Genomic DNA, 25,286 nt, shown 5'->3' with positions numbered 1-25,286 from the left:
TCTATTACGCATGAGCTCAGTGTATAGCGTCTCTATATGACGCCAACGCGCTCCTACCAATCAGCGCGATCCTCGGCCAATCACATCAAACTTACACGCTCACTTGTACACAGCTGTAGCTCGTTATTTAATTTACTCGGGTATAAGAAGACAGACGCGCCCTTCTGTCAGTTACCTCCACTCCCTCTCGGATGTTGGTGTAGAGGTACCGACGGACAGGTAGGACGCTCCATTTTGGCCCCAGCGAGTTATTTAGCTTGCTTTCTTTCTCTTATTTAAGTTATCTATACTTTTCGTTTCTGGCACTCTTGTGCTATATAACTTAAGCCATAACCAACTCTTTCAATACAGCCTACCCTGCATGGTTAGCACCATGTGTTCATTTGAGGTTGAATCTCCGTTTTTATAACTAGGTTGTGTCAGTACAATATTGGAAATATGTAACCAATTGGACTATGGCACCCCTGATATTTTTCTGAGGTCTTTTAAATTATTTCCATTCTAACAGAGCGGGGCCTCCCTGGTAAGTTAAGACAGCTTGATCATTTGTGATTTATATACACTAACCCAGTAATATATTTTATAACTACTGAGTAACGGGGAGACTTTCTCTACCGTATTGTTTGTATGCCTGTTGTTTGTCTGTTGTATCCTTGATACCATTATACACGCTATGAGTTGTACACTTCTCTCCTTGTTCCAGGAAACACGGTACGACTGGATCATCACCAGTATACATCTGGGCTCAGAGTAACTGGTAGGATTTATCCATTATTAGTGTACAAATTCACTATTATTGTAACTTTACTTTAAATTGCAGTCGCAGTATTCACTAGGTCCTGAAGAAAGCTAGGACCAATTGTCCATCTAGCTGAAACATGTCGACCACATCACACCTTGCCTTGACGTAGTTATTTTTTCAAAACTATTGGGCTTTGTTTTTAGATTTGACCTTAGTACCATACCTAATAAACTTATTTTTGGTCCTTTGAGTCAATTTTATTCTCACTTCCACCTCTCACGCGCACTGCACTCCATTAGCATCACCAGTGAAGCACTGTGGTCTAAGATTATATCAACAAAATCCATCTTTGCATCATTCTCAGGTGCCTTGATCAAGAATTGGATTTATGATACATCTCCCACGTGACGATACTCCACCAGATGGGTGGGCTGTTGGGAACTTTTTCTAGCCCAGTGCTATCACTATAGTGTTATTAATGGTTTCATGGTTCTTGACTCAGCATGGCATACCCACAGTAATTTAGACCAGGCCACTTTCTTGTGTTTTGTTAGTTGTTATAGGGGCCTAAGTTGCCTTGGTCATTTAAACTGCCCTTTTGACCCTCCACCACCCCATTTTTTTCACTTTATAAAGCTTGCAATTCCTGAAAATATGGATATGGCAGCAAGGCAAGAGAGGACAGGGTGCTTGTGAAAATATGTAAACAAAGGATTCCTGCACTGCTAGTTCGATCTACAAGTACAAACATTCCAGCCTTTGATGCCTTTCATTGAACAAACTGGAAATAAAACGCAGAATGTTTCTAGAGCGCCTAAACGACCGACGAAGCACTTGACTGAAACAGATACACTAATCTTCAGTCTTTTTTACCCTAACAAGTCATAGGATTACTGTATAAATAAAGGCAGCTCATTCTAGAGTTGTGACCCCACCCCCTAAAGTGTCTATCCTCCCAGCGACACACTCGTGAAATGAGTCACTTTTTCCATCACCAGAGGAACAGGCCACAGGAAACTGAACCTGCAAATGAAGCCTTTCTTTGCAGAGTCAGAGTCCAGCTGTCATGGCCTTGAGTTTTGAGTGTAGCATCCTCAAATGTAGGCGAGATATAGTCCTTGCTAGTAAGATTCTGAATACTCACAAACAGCCAAGAGTTTGTAAGGTGTCCAAGTTAACATACCATTAAAAAATCCTTACATGATTTGTTACTATTAACACAAAAGAAGCACAAGCCTAGTCCTGCGGGTAAGTATAACGTCTAGTTAAGTCCATAATGTATCTCGATTCTCTTCTGGAACGTCCACCACTAAGACACATCACCTGTGCTTGGTTGCAGTGCTCGTCTTGCCCAAGGCAGAACTTGCCTCTTTCATCGAATTGTTATATTTGATCACATTTCATCTTTATACTTTTTGTGTTTCCGAAATATTACTATGCTGAAGCTGTTCATTTTGCACACCAGGGTGCACAATCAGTGCATTTTGTCAAACACTGCAGCATTTCAACACACTCTTGATGACTGGAGCATGACAACAGAGTATGTGGTGCCTTTTGATGATAAAGTTAAAATCAGGTAGACGGAGTTGTGTAATTCTGGGGGCATCATTGTCTGCACAGGCATGCATTTGCACGTAATCCACCTTTGGCTGCATACTTTGCAAATGTGACTAAGCATCCAGAAATACTACATACAGCATTCAATGGGGTTCCTGACACTCGCAAAACAACAGCTGATGGACAGAATGCAGAACAATGTCATACATTCACCCCAGTACAGAGATCTGGGCCTAAATCCATCGTTTTTTTGCACTCCACACCACCCCAGTTCAGACATGGCCATATGCAAATCAGCCTTGACCCTGTGCCTCATGGGAACAGTCCAGCCCGAACTGCCAAGCCATGTCTTACCTGGACCGGAATCAAACATCCTAGGACCGGTTTCTGGCTATCAGCTGTCTTCAGCCAGGATAGCTTGACTCCAGTGGTGTGGAGAGCATGGGACTCGGGTGACAAATGCAAAACAACAGTTGATGGACAGAATGCAGAACAATGTCATACATTCACCCCAGTACAGAGATCTGGGCCTAAATCCATCTTTTTTGCACTCCACACCACCCCAGGTCAGATGCGAGTCCCATGCTCTCCACACCACTGGAGTCAAGCTATCCAGGCTGATGAAGGCTGATAGCCAGAAAGAAACCTGTCCTTGGATGCTTGATTCCGGTCCAGGGTAGCATGACTCCAGTGTTGTGGAGAGAATGGGAATCGGGGTGACAAATGCAAAAACAATTGATGGACAGAATGCAGAACAATGTCATACATTCAACCCAGTACAGAGATCTGGGCCTAAATCCATCGTTTTTTTGCACTCCACACCACCCCAGTTCAGACATGGCCATATGCAAATCAGCCTTGACCCTGTGCCTCATGGGAACAGTCCAGCCCGAACTGCCAAGCCATGTCTTTCCTGGACCGGAATCAAGCATCCTAGGACCGGTTTCTGGCTATCAGCCGTCTTCAGCCAGGATAGCTTGACTCCAGTGGTGTGGAGAGCATGGGACTCACATCTGAGCATACCCATCCCACTCGGGGTGACAAATGCAAAACAACAGTTCCTGACACTCGTCAAAAGATAACAGGCTTTATTCAGAACTAAAATGAAACAGTTGCCCAGTTAGTGATAATATCCCCAATATGTGGCAATTGAGGGAAGGTTGATTTTTCTACAGCAGGAAACAAAGGCTTTTCCTAATTAAGTATATAATAGAGTGGAACATGATTGTCAACAGAATATTTTGCATCCTGTTGAACCACTTTGGTAAAAGTGGCATGTAATTCTGTCCTCAGTTATTTCTTGTTGGAGTGGGGGGTGCTCCAGAAACCCTGGAATAAACCTAACCGTGATCTATAAAGAGACAGGATTCAAAACGCAGCAGGAAAGCACAATATAAATGGGGTTCTGCTATAATTGCAGGAAGTGTGCTCTGCTGATTGCAACATTGCGCATAACCACCTTTACTCTACAAGAAAAAAATGACAGCAAGAATACAATAGTGTTCATGTGCTTCCCTGCAAGATAAATCATTATTTGTCGGTGAATAAAATTTTGAAGAGTAGCTGAAGGTCTTCTGTTTTGTTGAATGAGCTTCTGTTTTTTTATAACACTGGCAGGCTGACACCTGCATGATGAAATGTCACAATAGCTAGATTAAAGTGTCACGGAACATCTTGTAGACTTTGGCTTTAATACGATAATAACTAGCGAAATTTGCATTTTCCTTGCCTCCTTATTCTAGTAGCACAGGTAATAAAAATGATGCATATTTCACACTGGACGAGTATTACAGTTACCACCTAGAGATGAAGGGAAGGGGGCTAAACTAGATGGTAATAACTATCACACTAATCAAACCATGTAATCGGCGCCCCCGCCCCATAACCCTATTGCAGTTCTAGGCCGAGGCTTTTCAATTAGATCTTTTTCCCTTGAAATTGGCGCCCCACATAACATGGGGCCTGGTTTAGGGCAGGGTTTTTTCTATCTGTATCTGCAGGAAAATACATTTGCCTTAGTTCAATAGGCAGAAAAAGAACAATTGATGGGCAGAATGTTGAACAATGTCAAACATTCACTCCAGATCTCGACCTAAATCCATTGTTTTTTTGCTCACCACGCCATTCCAGTTTAAACCCAGCCATATGCAAATTAGTCTTGACCCTGCTCGCCAGGCGAAAAGTCCAGCCCGAACTGCCAGGCCAGGTCCTCCCTAGACCAGAAACAAGCATCCTGGGACTGGTTTCGGGGTTTCACCCCTCATCACTCGGGATAGCTTGGCTCCAGTGCCATGGGGCGCACAGGACCCACGTCTGGGCATACCCGTCCCACTCGGGGTGACAAATGACAATTGATTGACAGAATGTTGAACAATGTCAAACATTCACCCCAGTACAGAGATCTGTGCTTAAATCCATCATATTTGTTCTTCCCATGCTATTCCAGCCATATGTGACATGGGGTAAATGTTTGCATTGTTCATCATTCCCTCCATAATTTGTTCCTTTTGCTTTTTTTGCCATAAGTGGGAAAGGTAAGCCCAGACGTGAGTCCTGTGCTCACTGCACTACTCAATTCAAGATAGCCTGGCTGATTTTTTTAATTGTATTTATATTTAATATAGCGCACAACTCACCCAGGGGCATCTCGGCTCTGTAACGGAAACAAGTTATCAGTGAAGGGGAAAAGAGTATAGAAAAGATGAGCTTTCAGTTATTTTCTAAACTTACAGTAGTTCGTACAAATGCAAACGTGAAGTGGAAGCTTGTTCTAATTGTAGGGGGTAAGGTAGGAGAAAGCCTTTCCTCTGCTACGAGTCAAACGAATGCGCGGAACACACAATGAGGCTTTATCTTGAGATCTTAGACTACGGCTAGGTGTGTACGCTTTAATTTTTAGTTGCAGACGTAACAGCCCTTTTCCTTTTAGGGCATTATAGGTAAGGCACTAAGGGCCATATGTAGGTAATTTTTGTTTTGCGATTCTCAAATTGCGATTTTTTGGGAATCGCAATTAGAGAATCGCAAAACAAAATGTAGGTAGGATTAGCAATTTTTTTTCCGAATCCCAATTATTCCTTATTTGCGAATCGCAAATTGAGATTCGCACATAAGGAATACTTTCTCATTCATTCCTATGGTCTAGAAGGCCAATAGAAATGAATGGGTAGACATTCTCAATTAGAGAATCGCAAAATGAGAATGCAATCCCAGGGTTGCAACGGAATCAATAGGACACCCTTTTGTACCCCTGAAATTAACATGTGTGCACATGTGGCCCACATACATGCCCTAAGGGCATGTATGTGACCCACATGGCACTTTGAAAAATGCCAAAAAGTGCATTTTTCAAAGAATTCGCAAATTACCACCAACCTGAAGTTGGTGGTATTTTGCGATTCCTTAAGCCAAAATTCGCAAACTTGGGTGCTTCCTACATTGCATTTAAGGAATCGCAATTTGCGATTCCTTATTTTGCATGTAGGTTTTTGTGTGCTACATAGCACACTCTCCTAATTGCGATCGCAAATGCTGAAATTCTGCAAATTTCAGCATTTGCAAATGCCTAAATTCTGCAAATTTCAGCATTTGCAAGCACAATTAGGCTTCCTACATATGGCCCCAGATCTTAAAACAACATTTTTTTTCACTGGCAGTAAGTGCAGTTCCTTCAGTAGCGGGGCTGAAGAAGTACCTGAAAGACAATTAAGAATGAGCCTGGCTGCAGTATTTTGGACCACTTGAAGTTCGGCAACTGGGGTCTTGTTAGCAGCCACCAAAAGGGCATTGCCATGGTCTACCCTACTTATTACTAAGGCTTGGTCTAGAGTCCTTCTGGCAGAAGTTGGGAGATAGGGAAATATTCAACGCAGAAGGTGCATGTTATGATAACATACTCCAGTAGTGGTCAAAATGCATTCTTCCTTCGTTAGAGCTTGGCCTATTTTCATACCAAGACTCTTCACAGATTGGGCACAGAAGTAGATCCCAGTTGGTAAGGCCACCATTCAACCGTCCAGATAGAGGAAGCCTTTCCAGACAGCATAATCTATGTCTTGTCTGCATTCAATTGGAGATCGTTCTCGTTCATCCAATCGGAGATGGCCAGCATTACCAGAGCGAAGCGCTTTTTTGTAGCCCTCAGGTCGCGCTCAAATGTAAACGTCAACTGGGTGTCATCCATGTATGAAATTATTTCAAAGCCAAAGCGCTCTGCGATCTTAGCAAGGGGGAGCATATAGATATTAAACAGAGTGGGGCTCAACAGGATGAGGGGTCATGCCCCGAAACTGGTCCCAGGACTGCTTGTTTATGAATTAAACCCAGATCTTTGTGACTGGGGGTGAATGTTTGCATTGTTCAGCATTCTGTCCATCATTTGTTACTTTTACTCTTAGTTCGATAGGCGACCACTCAGATGGACCCCGGCGTTCTTGCGATTATAATACAATATACCAATGTACATGCCTCCTGAGATGTCCCTCCACTTCCCATGCGTCCCCACCCATCCCAATCCGCACCCTCCCCGTATCTCCTCATTCACACGCTTCTCACCCCGCCAGCCCAAAACACACCCTCTTGCTTCTGGGAGCTACCTAAAAGGTCTCCCTTCAATTCTTTCGAACACATCTCTACCCCTTTTCCTCCTCACATGGAGACCTCGGCCACCCCCTCCACACGTCCTCCGCCTTCCCTCTTGACATGCTTCCTAGATCTCCCCCTCCCCACCAGCCCTGCAGCCCCGCTCTGGCGGCGGCGCTGGCCGACTGCCAGGCACTCCTCAGCCTGGAAGGGGCTGACAGCTCTGGGAGCCGTAGGCAGTCACGGCTGTGTCAGCAGCAGCTGTGTCAGCCAGAGAGCAAAGCCTAGCCCTCTCCCGTCTCTCCCCCTCCAGGGACCCAGCAGCCCTCCTCTGGTGGAGTGAACCTCTTTCACTCCCGCCCCTCTCGCTCTTAAGGGACTCTGCAACACTCTAATGAAAGTGGGGCCCCTTCTGTTCCCGCCTCTCGCCCTCCAGGGACTCGGTATCCCTCCTCTGATGGAAGTGGAGCCACTTATAGCCCCCTCCCCGCGAACCTTGAAGCAACCCGCACCAGGCACGGCTCCTAAAACAAAAGTAGATTCAGAAATCACCTTCTTTCCACTGCAGGCCCCATTCTACTTTTCCTACACCTCTTCGGAGACCCTGCTCGACTAATGACCCCTCTCCAGCCACTGCAGCCCCTACTGTTGAAAATTTACCCTCCCCGTCTTCCCCAGGAATTTTGCAGTATTCCTGATGGGAGGAAGCTCGAATGGGGGGGGGGGGGGGGGTATGCGGCAATCCACTGATGGAAACAGGCTCCTACCCACAGTACACGACCCCTCTCCGGGCCCATCAGCAGCAATGGCCGCCACTCTCCCTGGTGAACAATCCACCGCTGCAGGGCGAGGTTCTCGCGAGACTCGGGATTTGATTTTGTACAACCAAAGACCGCGAGAACAAGCAGGAGTGTAAGAGATGATTTATGGAGAGCTGATGGGGCAAAGAAATAGTGTCAGAATCACAGATTCTGTTGTTGGGAGCTGGAGACGGACGGCCTGCCCCTGTGCCTGGGGTGATGAACACCAGCATGGAGGGACACGCCTCCTCGGGGGTCAGGGGAAGGACAGCACCCCAGGGACCTTCTCCTTTTACATAATTTTGAAGTTTTATATCAGCGTGAACAAGGCCCAGGGTGGGGAGGGCACAGGGGCGCCTGATACTGTTGTTTACAGTTCCTAACAAAACACATGTTTTAGGACTAAGAGACAGGGTCCAAAATGACCTAGCAATACCACTGCATCAGGCACTAAAATTATATATTTTTAAAAATCATAATAAAGAGTCTGCATTCTTCTAAGTAAGCATTTCGTCTCACTCTAAAGCAGTGTGTTTTTTTTAAAGTCTCTCGATAGAGCAGTGGTTCTGAAACGTTTTAATACCGCACCCCCTGTATAAAAAAAACACTGCCCGCCTCCAGATCTTTTCACAATTGTATTACATTTGCAATGTTGAAATACATCTAGACCTATTTAAACATCACTGTTATGTTAAACCTGTTAAAAATGCAATAAAATACATGATTGCGGAACATACTATTCTGGTTAGGCCTTACTAACGTGTAAAAGTATCCACAGTGTGATTATTAGAAAAGGGGCGGGGAGGTTTGAAGAATATTTGAAGTCCCTCCCATTTTGACACACTCCCAGCCAGGTATAAATGACAAAAGATGTTAGTAATGGTCTTTAGGGAACGGATTACTGCTGATCATTTATTTTAAGCGTAAAACAAAGCAGTGCTATCAGCACAATGCTTCTTTTAACCAGAGCCTGCCCTCCCCCCCCTCTCCCCATGGGGATCAATTAAGGCCCCCCTGGAGGGGCAGCCCCACAGCTTGAAGACCCCTTCCCTAGAGGGCTGGGTTCTTTATGGGTGTCAAGGTAATTTCAAAATAGAAGAAGGACCCCATGCATCATGGTGTTTCAGGAGCAGATGTACTTTGAGGGAGCCCTTAATTAAGTTGAGGACGCTGATCATTTTTCTGGAGCCTTGTGAAAGGTCTCTTTCGGAGTGTGGCCTGAAAAGGTTCGAGCAATGCAGGATCTTTTCTAGAATCGCTAGATCATTTAGTTTGCTTTTAACCATGCTGCAGTCCAGAGAGATGTTAAATTCGCAAAATATTTAAGAATGTACCTTGGATTTAAAGGCAGTTCCGCTGATTGGACAGACATCTTAGAGGTTCTGTAAAGTGGACATGTAAGAGTTGCGGGGATGGGGCAGGCCTCATGGTGATCATAAAAATCTTGACATGCCAGTTTAGATAGGCCCAGGTGGAACGCAGGATTTAGCCAATGTAGACAGGCTATCTTGAGGTGGGGGCTGGCACCATGTGGCTGGTGAGTACTGACAAGACAACAGGGGGTTCAGGGGAATAGGTATGCCATTATGGGGTTCAGGGAGTATGCAAGCGTGAGGTCAGGTCGCCAAAGTGTATAGAGTGCATTCAACGACGGGCACCGACCACCATGGGATCGCAGGCGTCTGTCTCAGACAGGCCTCCTTGGGGTTAAAGGGTGTAGGTTGCACCAATATTGTCTGGGGGTAGTCTGGCTAATATATTGCTCTGGAAAGAAGACAGGCTGTTATGGGCACCATGAAACTGATCACTGCACAGTTCAAGGGTCAGAGAGGCTGCCAATGGTCAGATACCTTTCTAAGTGGTTCCGGTGTGGAAACCCACTGCCATTGGGTCTGGGTTGAAGATAAGCCATTCTCAGCTCACAAGTTCAGACAGGCTGCCCTCTTTTCAGAGCTTGACCAAACACTTACCTTTCGTTGAAGTGCGAGGCATCACGATGCTGCGGGAGGCCCTGCTTACGGCGCTGGCTGGATGAGTTGGCGGATGAAGGGATGTGCGCCTCCATGTTCCCAGGGTTCCTTGCAGCTGCTGCTGCCGCCTCCTGACGGGCGCGAAGGATATCTGTGAAAAGACGGGTCCTGTCAGCTTGGCATTCATCCAAATACAACATTCAACAGACATATTTAGATTTTAAAAACATTATATTATGATTATTTATATTTGTAATTAGTTTAAATAATTAACATTATTTTCTTTGGGGTTTTATTTGGAGTCCCTAACTATTATTTTCTGTTGGCGTGTGTTGCAGTATCAGTGGATGGACTTGTGTGGTGCTGGACTTACTCCAGCTCTGAGTGGGAGTAAATTACATGTCATGATATTTTAGGCCTTTCTGTAGTAACTTTGGAAGTGCCGTTCTTGAATAGGATGGGATTACTCTTTTATGGGTGGATGCATGTCTCTCTCTAAACCCCATCTCAACTCTCTAAACTGCTACCATTTGTAGTAAGTATGCCCCCCTTTCCTGACACTCCTTGGTCCATCCCACATTTACTGCTAAGTAGTAAATTTACTTGTAAGGATCTCCCCATAAAAAATGTAGGCGGGGAGGCCAATTGCACATGTACGTTTGTGAATTGCATTTTCTAGTAGGTACTACTGTAGCACTACTTTAGATACTACAAAATGCAGTTTGAAAATCAAGCCCTAAAGGTGTTAACTTTTTTCCAACCGGAAACATATGCCAACATAAATCACTAGTCATGGATTTGCAACTTTATCATTCCCTCCGCTGCCACTGTAATAGTTGGTGAAGTCCACAGTTAGTCAGCACCTTCTCTCAATAGTTATTTCAGCCAAGTATGCCCTGTTCCCAGGATGCCACGGAAAGGGTGTTTCTCCACCCGTGTTCATGCACTACCTATCTGTAAACCTGGAGGCATTTAGTGCTGATCATTGGAATTAACCACAAACGGTTAACCAGGAAGGCTCAGGGGTCTTGACTACCCTTCACGTACACAACGGATGGACCTCTAGGTTGAAAGAGGGCATGGCCATTTCTCATGGCACTCTCACCACCCCACAGCCCGTTCCCTTATCCTTCAAGAAAAGGTCTTCTGCGGCGCCAAAGGCTTGTTCTGATCACTGCTTGTATGGATTCTTCAGGTCATTACTTGTAGGATAGTGTTTGACCGCAGCGCCATACTCCGACCTAGTTATTTCTCTTTGGAACTGAACCTTCGTTATAGGCTATTGCATCCCTGTACCTGCCACTACCTGTGAACACATCTCTTGCTTATCAACATGTATTCCACCCATGTAGTGAAATCCTTTCCGCAATTGTAATTCACAATGAACGTTGTAATGTAAAACATCTGTTCTGTAATGCGATCAGTCAACGCCTGCCTGACCTCTGCAAGGGTAAGTTCACATAGTGGAAGTATCAGTGGCGTAGCTAGACCTACTGCCCACTTGTTCCGGGGATGGGACGGGTGCTCAACAGGCAACTTGTTCTGAGTGGGTGGGTGGTATTCGACAGACGTGACTTGCTCACCTCCGCCGCCCCCCACCAAAAGACTGCCCCCCCACCACCAGCTAAACCTCTGGGAAATATAGATTTACTATTCTTAACTCCACATCCATGCATCTTGTCGATATACTTATTGTGAAAGCACATAGATGTGGAGGTGGGTATAGGAAATCTATACTTGCCTCTCGATATATTTTCTTTCGATAGTGTGTCCGCGATATTTGGTGCCATTGAGCTCCCAAGCTTGATATTCTGGGGCGCACCCCTCTCCCCTTGTAATTTCTCTCCCTACTTGTCACTTTCCACTCACTTCCCATGTCTTCCACTCTGTTCCTATTTTGCTCTCCTCATCTGGATGAGCTCCTGAGTCCCCCTCTCTCTCTTTCCCCACTCTCTTTCCGGTTCCACATCACTCACTACAGCAGTGGCTCTGGGAACACGCTCTCTAATTAGAGGCAGGCCTCAAGTCTACACGCAGCCGGAGTCTGTTTAGGGGGGTTAGCGCTGCTCAAAGCACAGCCTCCAGTCCAGTGTAGCGCTAGAGAGACCAGTGCAGAACCTCATGTATCGCTCGGGCCGAGGAGAGTGGCTAGAAGCCGCCCTTCAACACCTCTTGTATGCAGGAGCTACAAGCACCGTGGTTAGTTACCAGAGTATTGTAACCAAAACGTCATCTGACAGAAATACTGTGTTCCAAACATTGCTCACAAAAATATCGCCCCATTTGAGTGAATAGAAATGCTACACGGGGCTTTTTGCGAAGGATATGCTAGGCGCGTGGAAAACGAGTGTGTGGGCATGGCTTCGTGTCTATGTCTGTACCTGTGGCCGTGCACTGCTCTTGTGCATGTCTGTGCAGAAGCCAAGACTCTGATGAGTTATGGCAGCCGCTGCTCCTGCCTCTGAAGGACCTCACTTCTGTTGTAAGTTGTGCTAGGGTCAGTCTAGGAGCCAGTAGGCCTCAGCCCTTGGATACAGCTATGCTGCATCCCTGAAAACAAAGGTTTGCCACTTACCAGCAACCCTGCCCTGGTGGGGGCTGAGAGTGGACGAGCCTTTGAGAATAACTGCAGGGGAATATTTTGGAGTTCCCCCACCCAGAGCTGGGTCATGAATACGGGTACTGTTGGCCCCTCTGTATGAAGAACCACACGGTCATTCACGATGGAGAGGGAGGTGGCAGGGTAAAATAATATAGAATGACATAATAAAACATAAAACAGCGGAAAAGGGCTACTAGTGAAACAGCTTTGGGTCTTTATTCCTGCACGGCGCTTATTTGACCGAGGGCAACCAGCACATCTATTCTCGAATTTGCCCGGTCACTTCTTACCAGCGCAAAACTGGAGGTAACGAGGGGGAAGGAAGACCCTAACTGGTTGCTACATAGAGCAGTAATTCCTATCAGCCCGAATTACACCGCCGCTCTGCATTACTACTGTATTTAGCTAACTGGCGGTAAACGCTGGCACTAGCTACACTGTTACCACTGTTTCCACTCCTCATCAACCTGAGCCTTGCACTGCGGTAATCGTCAAGCACTGTGCAGGGCCGCTGCAGTATCTTTAGGGCCAACTAAAAAAACTGAAACTAATAAAAATGGTGATAATCCAATAACTGTACGCTTTTGCCTCAGCCAACCTCCTGCAGCACTCTAAATGAAGGTGTGTGCTGCCAGGCGGTTCTCGAATTAAACTCTTAAATTAATCATCACATTAAATATGGAGAGATGGTTTTTATTTGGAGCGGTCGGTAGGGTGAATTGTATGTAGACCTCATGATATGACAATCTCTGTAATATGTCAAATTGTGCAGCTCAAGCGGGTGACGTCATTATCTCACCTCCAGCATCCTCGGCTGCTCCTCTGTCAAAGACAAGCATCTTCTCAGCACCTTTTAAGGGGCTTAAATATCTCCAGGCCCAATCATACCAAACTACCGCCCCCCCAACCTCACCCCAGCGATAACCGGACCACCCTCTCTTCCATCTCCATGAGCTCCACCTCACACATGCTGAGCTCGACCACCCTTAGCACGGCCTACCCTTCATTGCCGGCCCTCAACATGGCGTAGCTTTATCTCCCTTCCGTTCCCCCATTCAGAGGCCGACCACCCTCACAGGACTCTTCTATGTGCCATTTGAGTGCGTCCCTCCCTTCCTTGGCCACCCATACAGAGTGCTTCCACCCTCCCCAAGGCTTATCTCAACCTCCCTTCCTAGCCTTAACCCTGAGGCTCAGCAGCACCCGCCTCGCAGAGACGGAGACCACTGACCCTGGTACTTGGCTTGACCTCCTATCCTTTCCCAACCATGAAACCGTACCACCTTCTCCAGTGCTCAGCTGTTCCTTGCACAGACCCACAACCTTCACCCGGGCTTAGCTCGACCTCCCATCCCTGGCCACCCACGCTAAAACCTACTTCCCGCAATGGGTGGTAAGCTCAACCCCCCTTCCCTTCCATACAGGCATAGACCTTCCAGCCCAAATCACGAGCTTTGCTTCGTTGACCTCCTTGCCCATCCATTTGATGATCTGCTCTCTTCCCCGGGGGTTAGGTCAAGCATACTGTATCCCAACCATCTAAAACCCTCCCCAGAGTCTAATTTACACCAACCCTTGGCGGTGCTTACCTGAGGCGCCTACTCTCCTGCTCATTTCTGGACTGGAGTCCCAAAATATTAGGCTTTTCTGGAGCTCCTTACACTTGTTGGTGCCACTCACTTCACGAGCTGTACAGGAAGTAGAGCTGCATGCTTCAGAGCTACGGCCGGAAGCGCTACCGGAAGGATGCGCCAACCACCACAGATTCCGCTACAAGTGCGTCCTTTCACATCCTTATATCTGCCATACCACGCGGACTCTGGGTGCCTCACACCGCGCAACAGACAGGAAGCAGTGCTGCACCACAAATATAAGAGTGGCAGGAAGCACAACCGGAAGGATGCCCTGAGAGCCACAGGTTCCTCTGAACGGGCACCTGCCCACATCCCTCAACGTGTCACGTACACGCGCCACATACTAGGCTATGCATCCTACTGCACACTGAACTGAAGACCGTTTTTAAGGGCCTCATTTACAATAAGAAAGACCAACTAAAATTCACCACCATCTTCAGTGATCTTCAACATACAGCTCTACTCTCTCGAAGATCACAGGTGACAGCAACCTCTTGGCGCCCTCAAAAATCCACTCTACCCAAACATCAACTATCAGCACCAGATGCATGCTTGAGAGCCTTTCTAAGAACTATGGCGATCAAAACTGTTCTACTGTTCCTCAAGGCCAAGTGTACCACCAAACACTGGTACTCATGCCAGCACCAAGCTTACCCTAGGAGTCACTCTCAATGGCTGCCTGGTATTAGCATCTGCTCCTACCCAGACCTGCAGAAACCTTTAATGTCCCATGTCAAGTAGCAGGAAACATCAAAGAAAGCCTGGAAGCTTGAAAAAGGCTTTGAGAATCCATCTTCTTGACCCTGAAATCAAGACAATTTCTCATCATAAATATCTAAACAACTTTATAAAACTTCTAAACCTCATCGACTCACAGAAAAGTCTGGGAGTGCCTAGGTGATAAAATACAACCATACACCCTGGATGCTCCCAGAACCAATACAACTAAAACCTGCTCCAAAAGCTACCAGTCCCTAAACTCATTCATTAATGTGCTCTCTTCATAACCACCTCGTCTCAAAGACAACTTCCTCGGACTGAAAAAAACGAGAAATGTTGTGAACTCAAGGTGCATCCCCTCCTACAACGCCTTCATTACTTCATTCCAAGGTTCTTTTAGCCAGATGTGTAAAGGGTTTTAGCCCTTCAAAACCCTCAGATTGAGTAAATGAGAGTGTTTGCAAACAGTAAAACGCTTTTTAAAATGTTCTAAACTCATTTAAGTATATGTAAATCGTACCACTTACAACAAACCTAGTTATGTGCTTTCATTAAACCTACTGCACTTCAAGACCAGAGAGCCCACTACATACCAGTCATATGTACTCAAAGCACACCTAAAGTTTTTCATGTTTTCCCCGGAAAACTGCAACAGCTCTTCGACCTGCATATAATGAAGAATGGACCAGCCTTACTATATTTAAAAAACACCCATGCCCACCCTCTGACAACGCCAGCAGAGCAGTCCTATCAAATGACCCTCCTACCCCTTAAAAAAACCCTGTACCATTGTCCACAGAAGCCCTACAACAGGGCCATGCTTCTTCCCATGACCAAACTGTGCCCTCACTAGGAGAGCCACTATCAATTCAATTCAATTCAATTCAAAGGATCTTTATTCAGTGATTAAAAAACACCATAAAAGCACATATATAAATATACAATTTAAAATACGATTAAATATTCATCTAGACCCCGGCTGATATTTACACAAATAATTTAAAAAGCTTTACAAAATCCACAATCAGGCCTACCCTACCCTCTTGTTTTCCTTAATCTTAAAGAAATTTTCAAAAAATTCATTATACAGCACAATGTACGGGAATCATCTAGCCACTATCACAAAACCTTGCTAGCTCTCATGCCCACCCCCTGCACCCGTGCTCTTTGGAGGCCCGATCTTAGGACACAGATACCTCCCTATGGAGGCCCTGTCAAGGGACCATGTCCCACCCTCCCCTCAATTTTTAGAAGCTCTTTCGTAAGGCCCTGCTACCTCTTATTCCCACTCTCTGCACCATCCCATAATACAAGCCCTGTAGAATGACCCTGCTACCTCCCACGCCTACCCTTTTCCCCATCCCATAAGACAGGCCCTATAGCATGACGCTGTTACCTCCCATGCCCACCCTCTGCCGCATCCCGTAAAACAAGCCCTATAGCATGACCTGGCTACCTCCTATGCCCATCATCTGCACCTTTCGCCTTTAAAGGAGCTATCACTGGACCGTACTACCTCTCATGCCCAACATCTGGCCAGTTCTCAAAGGAAGTCCTGTCAAAGAATGATGATCCTGCCCATACCTGCATGTTGGCCCCTTCTCGATTAAAAGTTTTTTCACAAGACACCGCTACCTTCCATGCCCACCCTCAGTCCCCCTCCTGATAGAAGTCCTACTCACAGACTCTGCTATCTCCTGTGCCCACCATCTGCCCTCACGAAAGGAAGCCCCCTCACATGACCCTGGTGCGTTCATGCCCACCCTCTGGGCACCATCAGAGGACATTACCTCCCATGTCCACCTACTGACCTCTTAACCTCAGCAGTCCTCTCACAGGACCCTGCTACCTCCTGTGTCCACTTTCCTGTAAAAACCCTTTTACAGGACCTTATTATCACCCATCCCCTCCTTCTGACCATTTCCCTATGAAAGCCCTATTACCCATAACCACCTCCTGCTCCCTTCCCCAATGTAAGCCTTATTACAGGACCCTGCTATCTCCCAGGCCAACTCTCTGCCCCTTCGTCATGCAAACCTTATCCATGGACCCGCTGCCCTCATGCCACCCTCTGCCCGCCCCCACAGAAACCCTGCCTCACATCTCTTCCCCCGCCCCCTCCCCCGCAGAAGCGGTTCACAGTTTGCTCTATTTTTCCATGTTTAAAAAAGAATTATCCGAAAGCACATCTTCCTCCTCGTTTCCATAGAGCCTTTTATTACGAGCCTGGCACATGGCCAACTTCCTACTGCGCGTCGACCATGACGACTGTAACATCCCCAGCCCCCACATCCCTGTTATAGCTTTTGAGACAGACATATCGACATGCAAGCCTCTTTAAGATGTCACTCTAACATGACACGCCTCACCCATGCTTCCCATCACCCCCCCTTGTATATCTTTAAAACATATCGACAAGGCAGCCTCCTTAAGATGGCCACTCACAACACACCTCACATTTGCTTCTCACCCCCACCCCCGCGGAAGAATCTTAAAATAGATTCACTCATGAGCACAGGGCTAGTGGGGTGTACGCCCACTCTGCTCTTTGGTGCCGTATGGACACAGGGCCAAAGGGGTATACACATACTTGGCTCCTGGCACCATATGGACACAGTACCAGAGGAGTGTACGCCCACCCGGCTCTTGGTACCATATTGACACAGGACCAGAGGAGTGTAAGCCCACCCGGCTCTTGGTACCATATTGACACAGGACCAGAGGAGTGTACGCCCACCCGGCTCTTGGTACCATATTGACACAGGACCAGAGGAGTGTACGCCCACCCGGCTCTTGGTACCATATTGACACAGGACCAGAGGAGTGTACGCCCACCCGGCTCTTTGTACCATATGGACACAGGACCAGAGGCGTGTACGCCCACCCGGGTCTTGGTACCATATTGACACAGGACCAGAGGAGTGTACGCCCACCCGGCTCTTGGTACCATATTGACACAGGACCAGAGGGGTGTACGCCCACTGCCTTATGGTTCCATATGGACACAGGACCAGAGGAGTGTACGCCCACCCGGGTCTTGGTACCATATTGACACAGGACCAGAGGAGTGTACGCCCACCCGGCTCTTGGTACCATATTGACACAGGACCAGAGGAGTGTACGCCCACCCGGCTCTTGGTACCATATTGACACAGGACCGGAGGAGTGTACGCCCACCCGGCTCTTGGTACTATATTGACACAGGACCAGAGGAGTGTACGCCCACCCGGCTCTTGGTACCATATTGACACAGGGCCAGAGGGGTGTACGCCCACTGCCTTATGGTTCCATATGGACACAGGACCAGAGGAGTGTACGCCCACCCGGCTCTTGGTACCATATTGACACAGGGCCAGAGGGGTGTACGCCCACTGCCTTATGGTTCCATATGGACACAGGACCAGAGGAGTGTACGCCCACCCGGCTCTTGGTACCATATTGACACAGGACCAGAGGAGTGTACGCCCACCCGGCTCTTGGTACCATATTGACACAGGACCAGAGGAGTGTACGCCCACCCGGCTCTTGGTACCATATTGACACAGGACCAGAGGAGTGTACGCCCACCCGGCTCTTGGTACCATATTGACACAGGACCAGAGGAGTGTACGCCCACCCGGCTCTTGGTACCATATGGACACAGGACCAGAGGAGTGTACGCCCACCCGGCTCTTGGTACCATATGGACACAGGACCAGAGGAGTGTACGCCCACCCGGCTCTTGGTACCATATTGACACAGGACCAGAGGAGTGTACGCCCACCCGGCTCTTGGTACCATATTGACACAGGACCAGAGGAGTGTACGCCCACCCGGCTCTTGGTACCATATGGACACAGGACCAGAGGAGTGTACGCCCACCCGGGTCTTGGTACCATATTGACACAGGACCAGAGGAGTGTACGCCCACCCGGCTCTTGGTACCATATTGACACAGGGCCAGAGGGGTGTACGCCCACTGCCTTATGGTTCCATATGGACACAGGACCAGAGGAGTGTACGCCCACCCGGCTCTTGGTACCATCATGACACAGGGCCAGAGGGGTGTACGCCCACTGCCTTATGGTTCCATATGGACACAGGGCCAGAGGAGTGCACAAGCACTTGGCTCCTGGCACCATATGGACATAGGACCAGAGGGGTGTACGCCCACTCGGCTCATGGTACAATATGGAGTTAGGGCCAGAGGGGTGTACGCCCACTCGGCTTATGGTTCCATATGGACACAGGGGTGTACGCCCACTCAGATCATGGTCCGCTGTCCCAGAAGGGCATCGCTTTGTACTGCATCCCAACAGAGAGTCAGGCGTGTGCAATTTCTGTAAGGTAGAGTCATGGGCCACAGCAGGAGCTCACGAGTCACCTCTATCCTGACTTGCATCATTCGCTTGTAGCTCAGTGCCGCAGCATCCATGGGGCGCTCACATAGGTCTTCGGTATGAACATCTATCCCAGTACCAGTACAGCCACAGAACTCCCACAATGTGCCTCTAGTCTGACTTGCATCACGCACTCGTCTCCCACTGTTACTGCAGAACCAGAGCTCTCACGAGTCACCTCTATCCTGACTTGCATCATTCGCTTGTAGCTCAGTGCCGCAGCATCGATGGAGCGCTCACATATATATATACATACTGCAGAGATCTGTGGACAACGAGAGGGACACGTGTTCCAATCCCACTTGAGTGGACTAGTAAACCTCAAATAAACGTTAAAAGTACACATAAAAAAGAAAAGATGTACCCTTATCTTCCTCGCCCAGAAAAAATACGAGGGCTCCAGATAATCCCTTGTTCTAAACCACTCACAATCGAAAATATACGAAACCTGTCTATTGGAATTGTCCGTCCTCCACAAACTGAAAAATACACATGAATAAAATTATTTTTCCACTGTCCTGCCCCTCCCCCGCCTTCTTCTAACCCCTTTATCACAGCAAAGACAGAATATTACAGAAAAGACAAAAACAATGGAAATGCATGCATCCACCACGCCCGTCAAACATGATATCCTTATAAAATACATTTATCTGATCCTTGCCCTAGCGACATATCCAGCATAAGGCCAAAGGTCAAAAACACAAGGGACAAAAAGTAAGGCTTCTCAAGTTTGGGGGAGCAGAGTTCTCCACCTCCCCTGGTTGTTGGGCCAGTGCCTCACCTCCATGGCTCGGGACCCCCATGCTGCTTGCCAGCTGGTAGAGGCGCTGCTGCTGCTCCTCGAAGCCCCCATGCTCGCTCAGGGCGGACATCATGCGCCTGTAGTGCTCCTCGGGGGTCATCTGTGTGCCAGGCTCCTCCAGCAGGGGGGTGTGAGAGGTTTCTGGGGGGAAAAAAGGGAATAACTAGGCAAAGTGCAAACCAGGGAATCAAAAAGTTAAAACATCAAGGTATTCTGCTGATACTGCCTGCTCCTCCTGTACAACCCCCCCCCCTTCCCCTGTCAGCAAATACCCTACCCTAAGTACTGGCACATCTGAACAGAACTCACCCCCATAGGGTTTTGTGATGACCAGGGGACCCATGCGGATACTTGCCCCAGTACTGCACCTGGGATTCTTTAGACCGAGGCAGGTGGTGATGGTGGTGGTGTGTTGGTGGTGGTGGTGGATGGCAGCACTTGTGCAACTTCCTAGCTCTCATCTTGCGAGTCACAGGACCAGAAACAAGAACCCGAAGGAGCGATTGACGCATCGCTTCAGCTTTTGCTATGACCGAAGGCTGTTTAGGGCAGGTCATCGCAACATCAGGACCGGATTGAGGCACAGCGTGGTCGCTCCTGAATGCACTGCGCCATCGGACATAGCTTCGCCGCTGCAGCCCTTATTACTACTGGGGCCTAAGTGTGTCCTCCTTCTAGACAGGCCGTACCTGGCCGTTCAGAGCATGGTGCCAGAAGCACGGGACTTAGCTGGGGCCTCTGGGGTGGTCCCTGTAGCAGAGAAACCAAACACTATACCCTCCACCAGGCTCTCATCGACCCTGCGGCAATGCCTAGGGTGGTCCCTGCTTTGTACTCTAAAGACTGTGAGTCGAATAAAGTCCCCTGAGTCCTGGGGGTGATCTGTCAGTCTCTCACAGATCTCTCTTGGCTAAAGGTCAATCAGTTTCAGATACAACCACAACATCCTCCCACGGGGGCAACACACAGGTTTCAAGGGAGATTTTTCCACCCCAGCAGGTTCTTCAGTCGCAGTTACCGACAAGAGAGCCCCTGACTCGACCACAGTTCACATTTATTCTAACAGCCCGGGGCACTGAAAGACCTACCACTTGTGCATCTTTGACCTTCTCATAGGCACCTCCAGGCAATGTACTCTTCGCCACTGCACTTGCAAAAAATCATGTGGGTGCCATTGCAGCTGATCAAGAAAGAGTAGAAAGTGAACTGAAGAGTAATGGAGGTGAGGCTAGTTAGGCCCCTATGACCAGAGGCTCTCCCCTAGCAGCAGATAAAAGTAAGAAAGATGAGGATGCGACACAAAAAGGTCAGGCTGTCCCTCTTAAGGGGACAGGCGGTGAAGAAACCATCCTCTCAAAACCAGGCAGGCCTGCTGCGCATGTGCGAGCTGACGCAGAAGACGATTTGGAAAGGAGATTCTGTTGAGATTTTTTCGCTGACACTTTTGGGAAAGGAGGGAGCTTGAGTCAAAAGAGAAAATGGAAAGTGTCAGTTAATGCCAAAAACCCTAAGGTTGTTGAGAAAAATACTATTTGGTTGTGGTCTTAGAAGAGCCAGAGATGGCGGTACCAATGACATTCTGCGCTAATGAGATCCTCAAGGCGTGTTGTGTTTATGAGGGCAATGAATGGCTAGATTCGGACTGTGACGGTGGCCAGGTTGGCATCAGACCGAGGTGAACGTGTGGTTGCAGACAGCCAATAATAACAGCCCTGAGAAGCAGCACCCTTTTTGTCATCAACACTCTAGTAGAGATGAAAAAGGGCCTTGCTGGGCTTTCACTAGAAAAGTGTGCACACGTCCAATGGGGTCGTGCACACTCAAACATGTCTGTTCCTTTTGTGGCCTGGGACAACAGCCCAAATTCAAAATCATTAAGAAGGCCAAAGAAAAGGGCAGGGGTTCTGTCAAAGCACCCAGCGAGCCTCAATTTACCAACACGGGTACCGGTAGACAAGCTGCTGCCTAGGCTCGACTTGTACCTGAACGATAAGGAAGCACATCTTTTGCCTCTGGGTTTCTCCCAGAGGTTTAGGCTCCCAAATTCAAGGGTAGTCCCCATCCCTCGCTGTATCAACCAAATTTCAATTCAGTCGCACACAAGCATAGTTAGTAACAAAACTTCACAAAGAAACTTTAATAGAGCCTGGCCTGTTCAGACTGAATCATAATCTCTCCGTGCCAAAAAGGGCATCAGTTAATGACGCCAGAGCCCCACAGGTTTTGCTCAGTGAGATACACATCTGTTGACCACGCATTGGCAAGCATAAGGAAATGGGGCTGTGAGCCTTCTTTGCCAAGGCTGGCATTGAGTCAGCCTTCTCCCAGTCCACCCAGAAGATTATTCCCTGCTGAGTGTTCAATATCAAAAATTGTATTACTATGAGATGTGCATGCCACTGGAATGCATGGTCTCCTACACCAGTTGCAAACAGTCCAATTCAACCTTGGAGTTGAAAGACTGCGTTTCAGGACGGCATTCATACCTGGATTACTTCCTCTTAATGGGGCTGACCAGTTCTACTGTATGCAGGTGAGCCTCGGGAGCTTTTGCTACTTTACTCTGGGATTTCAGGGTGCCCCTCGCAGCTGAAAGATAGTTGGCACATCTATGTGCAATATTTTCCTGAACAATTAAACTGACTCTGTGGATGGAGAGTATTGTCTACCATCTTAAATAGTGAGAACCCTCAGCCAGTCCATCACACACATAATTATCTCATAACAAAAGTAACTCTACACCAGCTTCAGGCATTGGTAGGTCAACTGAATTTTGCCCTCAGGATTATTCCTGTGGACTAAACTTTCTCCAGGTGGATTTTTAGGTCAAAGGCTGCTCTCACCCAGGAGCATCTTCACACTAGGTTGCCAGCAGAGGTCAGAGAGGACTTGTGAATGTGGCGCAGTTTTCTGACACAGATCAAAGGCGTAGTTGTTTGACTTCGTCTACCCACTTTCAGCCAGTTCTAGCTGGGTCTGTACATAGATGCAGCCAGCAGTATTCATTTCAGGGTAGTACAAGATAGCCAATGATATAAAGGGGATTTACTGCTCTCTTGGAAGGAGTATGGCTTGACAATAATTATTGCTTTCTTGGTATTGTTTCACATTATATTTGCAGTAACTATTTGGTAAGAAATGTTCCAGAACAGGAGCCTAATCTTTTGGTCTGGCAATATGGCAGCAGTTGAGGATATTGACTGGCAGGCAACCTCTTACAGGCTAGACCGTGGGTCCATTGCTCGCTGTGCCACTTGATTCAAGCTAGCCTGGCTGATGAGGGATGAAACTCCAAAACCTAACCCAGGATGCTTGTTTTCGGTCCAGGGAGGACCTGCCCTGGGATTTCGGGCTGGACTGTTCCCATGCGGAACAGGGTGAAGACAGATTTGCATATGGCTGGATCTAAACTGGGGTAGCGAAGTGAGCTAAAGAATGATGGATTAAACTCAGATCAGTGACTGGGGGTGAGTGGTTGAAAAGTATAAGCACTCTGTCCATCATCCTGTAGTGTTTGAAACACATGGTCATTAAATGCTTGAAACTTAGGGCCAGATGTAGGAGCCCTAATACCGGTCCCGACCAGTATTAGGGTTTTCAGATGTAGGGGTTGAAAATTACAGAATCTGTATATTTACCGATTCGGTAAAATTACAGATTAGGTAAATTACCGAATCGGTAAATATACTGATTCTGTAATTCCAAATGTAGATGGCACAGTTTACAGTGCCACAGGCCCTTAAGAGTCGGTATTTTACCACACAATCCTATTGTGTGGTAAAATACCGAATTCAGGTGTGCATGCACATATGTGCATGCACACCTGTGCAATGTGACACACAGACATGCCCTTAGGGCATGTATGTGTGCCACATGTCACACAAGCCTGTACTTGGGGTGCTTGCAGGATTCGGTATTTACCGATTCGGTAAATACTGAATCGGTATTGCCCATTGATTCCTATGGGCTTCAAGGCCCATAGGAATCAATGGGCAATACCGATTCGGTATTTACTGAATCGGTAAATACCGAATCTTACAGATTCAGTATTCCTGAATTCGGATTTACCTACATCTGCCCCCTTCCCATTTACAGACTCTTAAATACCGAATCGGTAAAATTCGGTATTTAAGAGTCTGTAAATGGGAATTACCTACATCTAGCCCTTAATGTGCTGTTTAAAGCCAGCCTTGTTCTTGGAATTTGCAACAATTCAGCTAATGCCTAGTCTCGCTCCAAATTAAAGGATTTTCAGATTTTCCACCTCCATGTAGCAGAGATGACAACAAAATTGCCAAAAGATCTGCAGAGGATCGGTGTGCCGCACTGTCTGATATTGTGCAAGCTTCAAATACTAAGCACACACGTGTGGGCATATGAATAAGCGTTTCTGAATTACAGGCCTTTTTTGCAGGTAAAGTTTGTCGGTGACCCATTCTCAGTTAACTCACTCTGTCTCTTCTTGAGTCCACTGCGGGAACAGGGTCTGGGGGAACAGGGCAGTTTGGGGGCTTATGTCAGGGCACAAGTGTCAGCAAAACTGACAGGGGCGAGAGGCATGAGCACAGCACCTTTGCAAGAAAAGCATTAGCAGGCTGGGATAGGTTATACAAGATCTGCAGCTCACCCTATGAAGTAGTGCTGTTTTGAGATGCATTTGTGAGGGCCTTTTGCAGCACTTTCAGGATTGGAGCATTTTAGGGAACACTGCGCGTTGACATGTTAAAACTGACCATTGAGAAAAAAATGGCTACAACCAAACATGAGACGGAGACTGGACCAATCATAAAGCTGGACAGCAGCCTCAAGCTACAGTCCGAATTCAACCTCGGGAGCCATGAGGACTGGGATGGAATGTTGAAGACTTCTCGCGGTGAAGCAGCCGAACCGGCCTGTCTCTTTTGTTGCTCCCATTGAAGAAAGTGCTCGATATTTCCCCAGGACACTTGGGGGCTTATTTACAAGCCACTTGCGCCACTTTTGCGTAATTTTTAACATGGGAAAAGTGAAGTGCGGGAGGCGCAAGGGGCTTGGGGCTTATAAATAAGACCCTTGGTCTTTACTACATCTGCACCATGTCCCCATCTTAGTACAGCAGCAACACAAGGGTTTGCACCAGGATAGCATCAGGACACGCGCCAGTACAAAACCTTGGCCCTGCACTAGGCCTGAGCCATTGACCATGAACATGGCCTAAAGAATCACAGATCCTGTGACCACACTGGGGCAGAAACAGCACCAGGGCCTGACTGGTAAGGGAGTCTATAGACTGCCTGGTTAGCACGGGGCCTGCGCTTGTACAGTACCACGGTCCACAGTATATCAGCCCTGTGTTGTTATAGTGCCGTGGGTAGATGGTGGCCCCTTGAGGAGCTAGGGACCTGGGGTTCCTGCCTTGGTCCGCTTGCTCATATATTCTCCTCCACACATCATTCACCTCAAGTTACTTGACAGGTTTCGGGCCCTGCTTACCTGTAGCAAGAAAAGCTCAATGTGAGA

General features: G+C 47.6%; 1 protein-coding gene across 7 annotated transcripts in view; it reads right to left on the bottom strand.

The window, feature by feature from the left end:
• The window catches only part of SAMD11 (sterile alpha motif domain containing 11), a 229,968-nt gene that overhangs the window by 30,554 nt on the left and 174,128 nt on the right, over positions 1–25,286 (bottom strand). For all 7 annotated transcript variants that reach the window (XM_078642338.1, XM_078642340.1, XM_078642339.1 and 4 more), the window contains 2 exons: positions 19,767–19,928; positions 9,651–9,801 (listed from right to left, as the gene is read on the bottom strand). In XM_078642338.1, the coding sequence (XP_078498464.1) occupies positions 9,651–9,801; positions 19,767–19,928 (313 nt within the window). The remainder of the gene's footprint in view (positions 1–9,650; positions 9,802–19,766; positions 19,929–25,286) is intronic.

The sequence above is a fragment of the Lissotriton helveticus genome, chromosome 5_1 (genome assembly GCF_964261635.1).
Source record: "Lissotriton helveticus chromosome 5_1, aLisHel1.1, whole genome shotgun sequence".
In the NCBI taxonomy this organism is placed as follows: domain Eukaryota; kingdom Metazoa; phylum Chordata; class Amphibia; order Caudata; family Salamandridae; genus Lissotriton; species Lissotriton helveticus.
The sequence above is the reverse complement of the archived record's forward strand: the minus strand, read 5'-3'. Positions and strand labels throughout refer to the sequence as shown.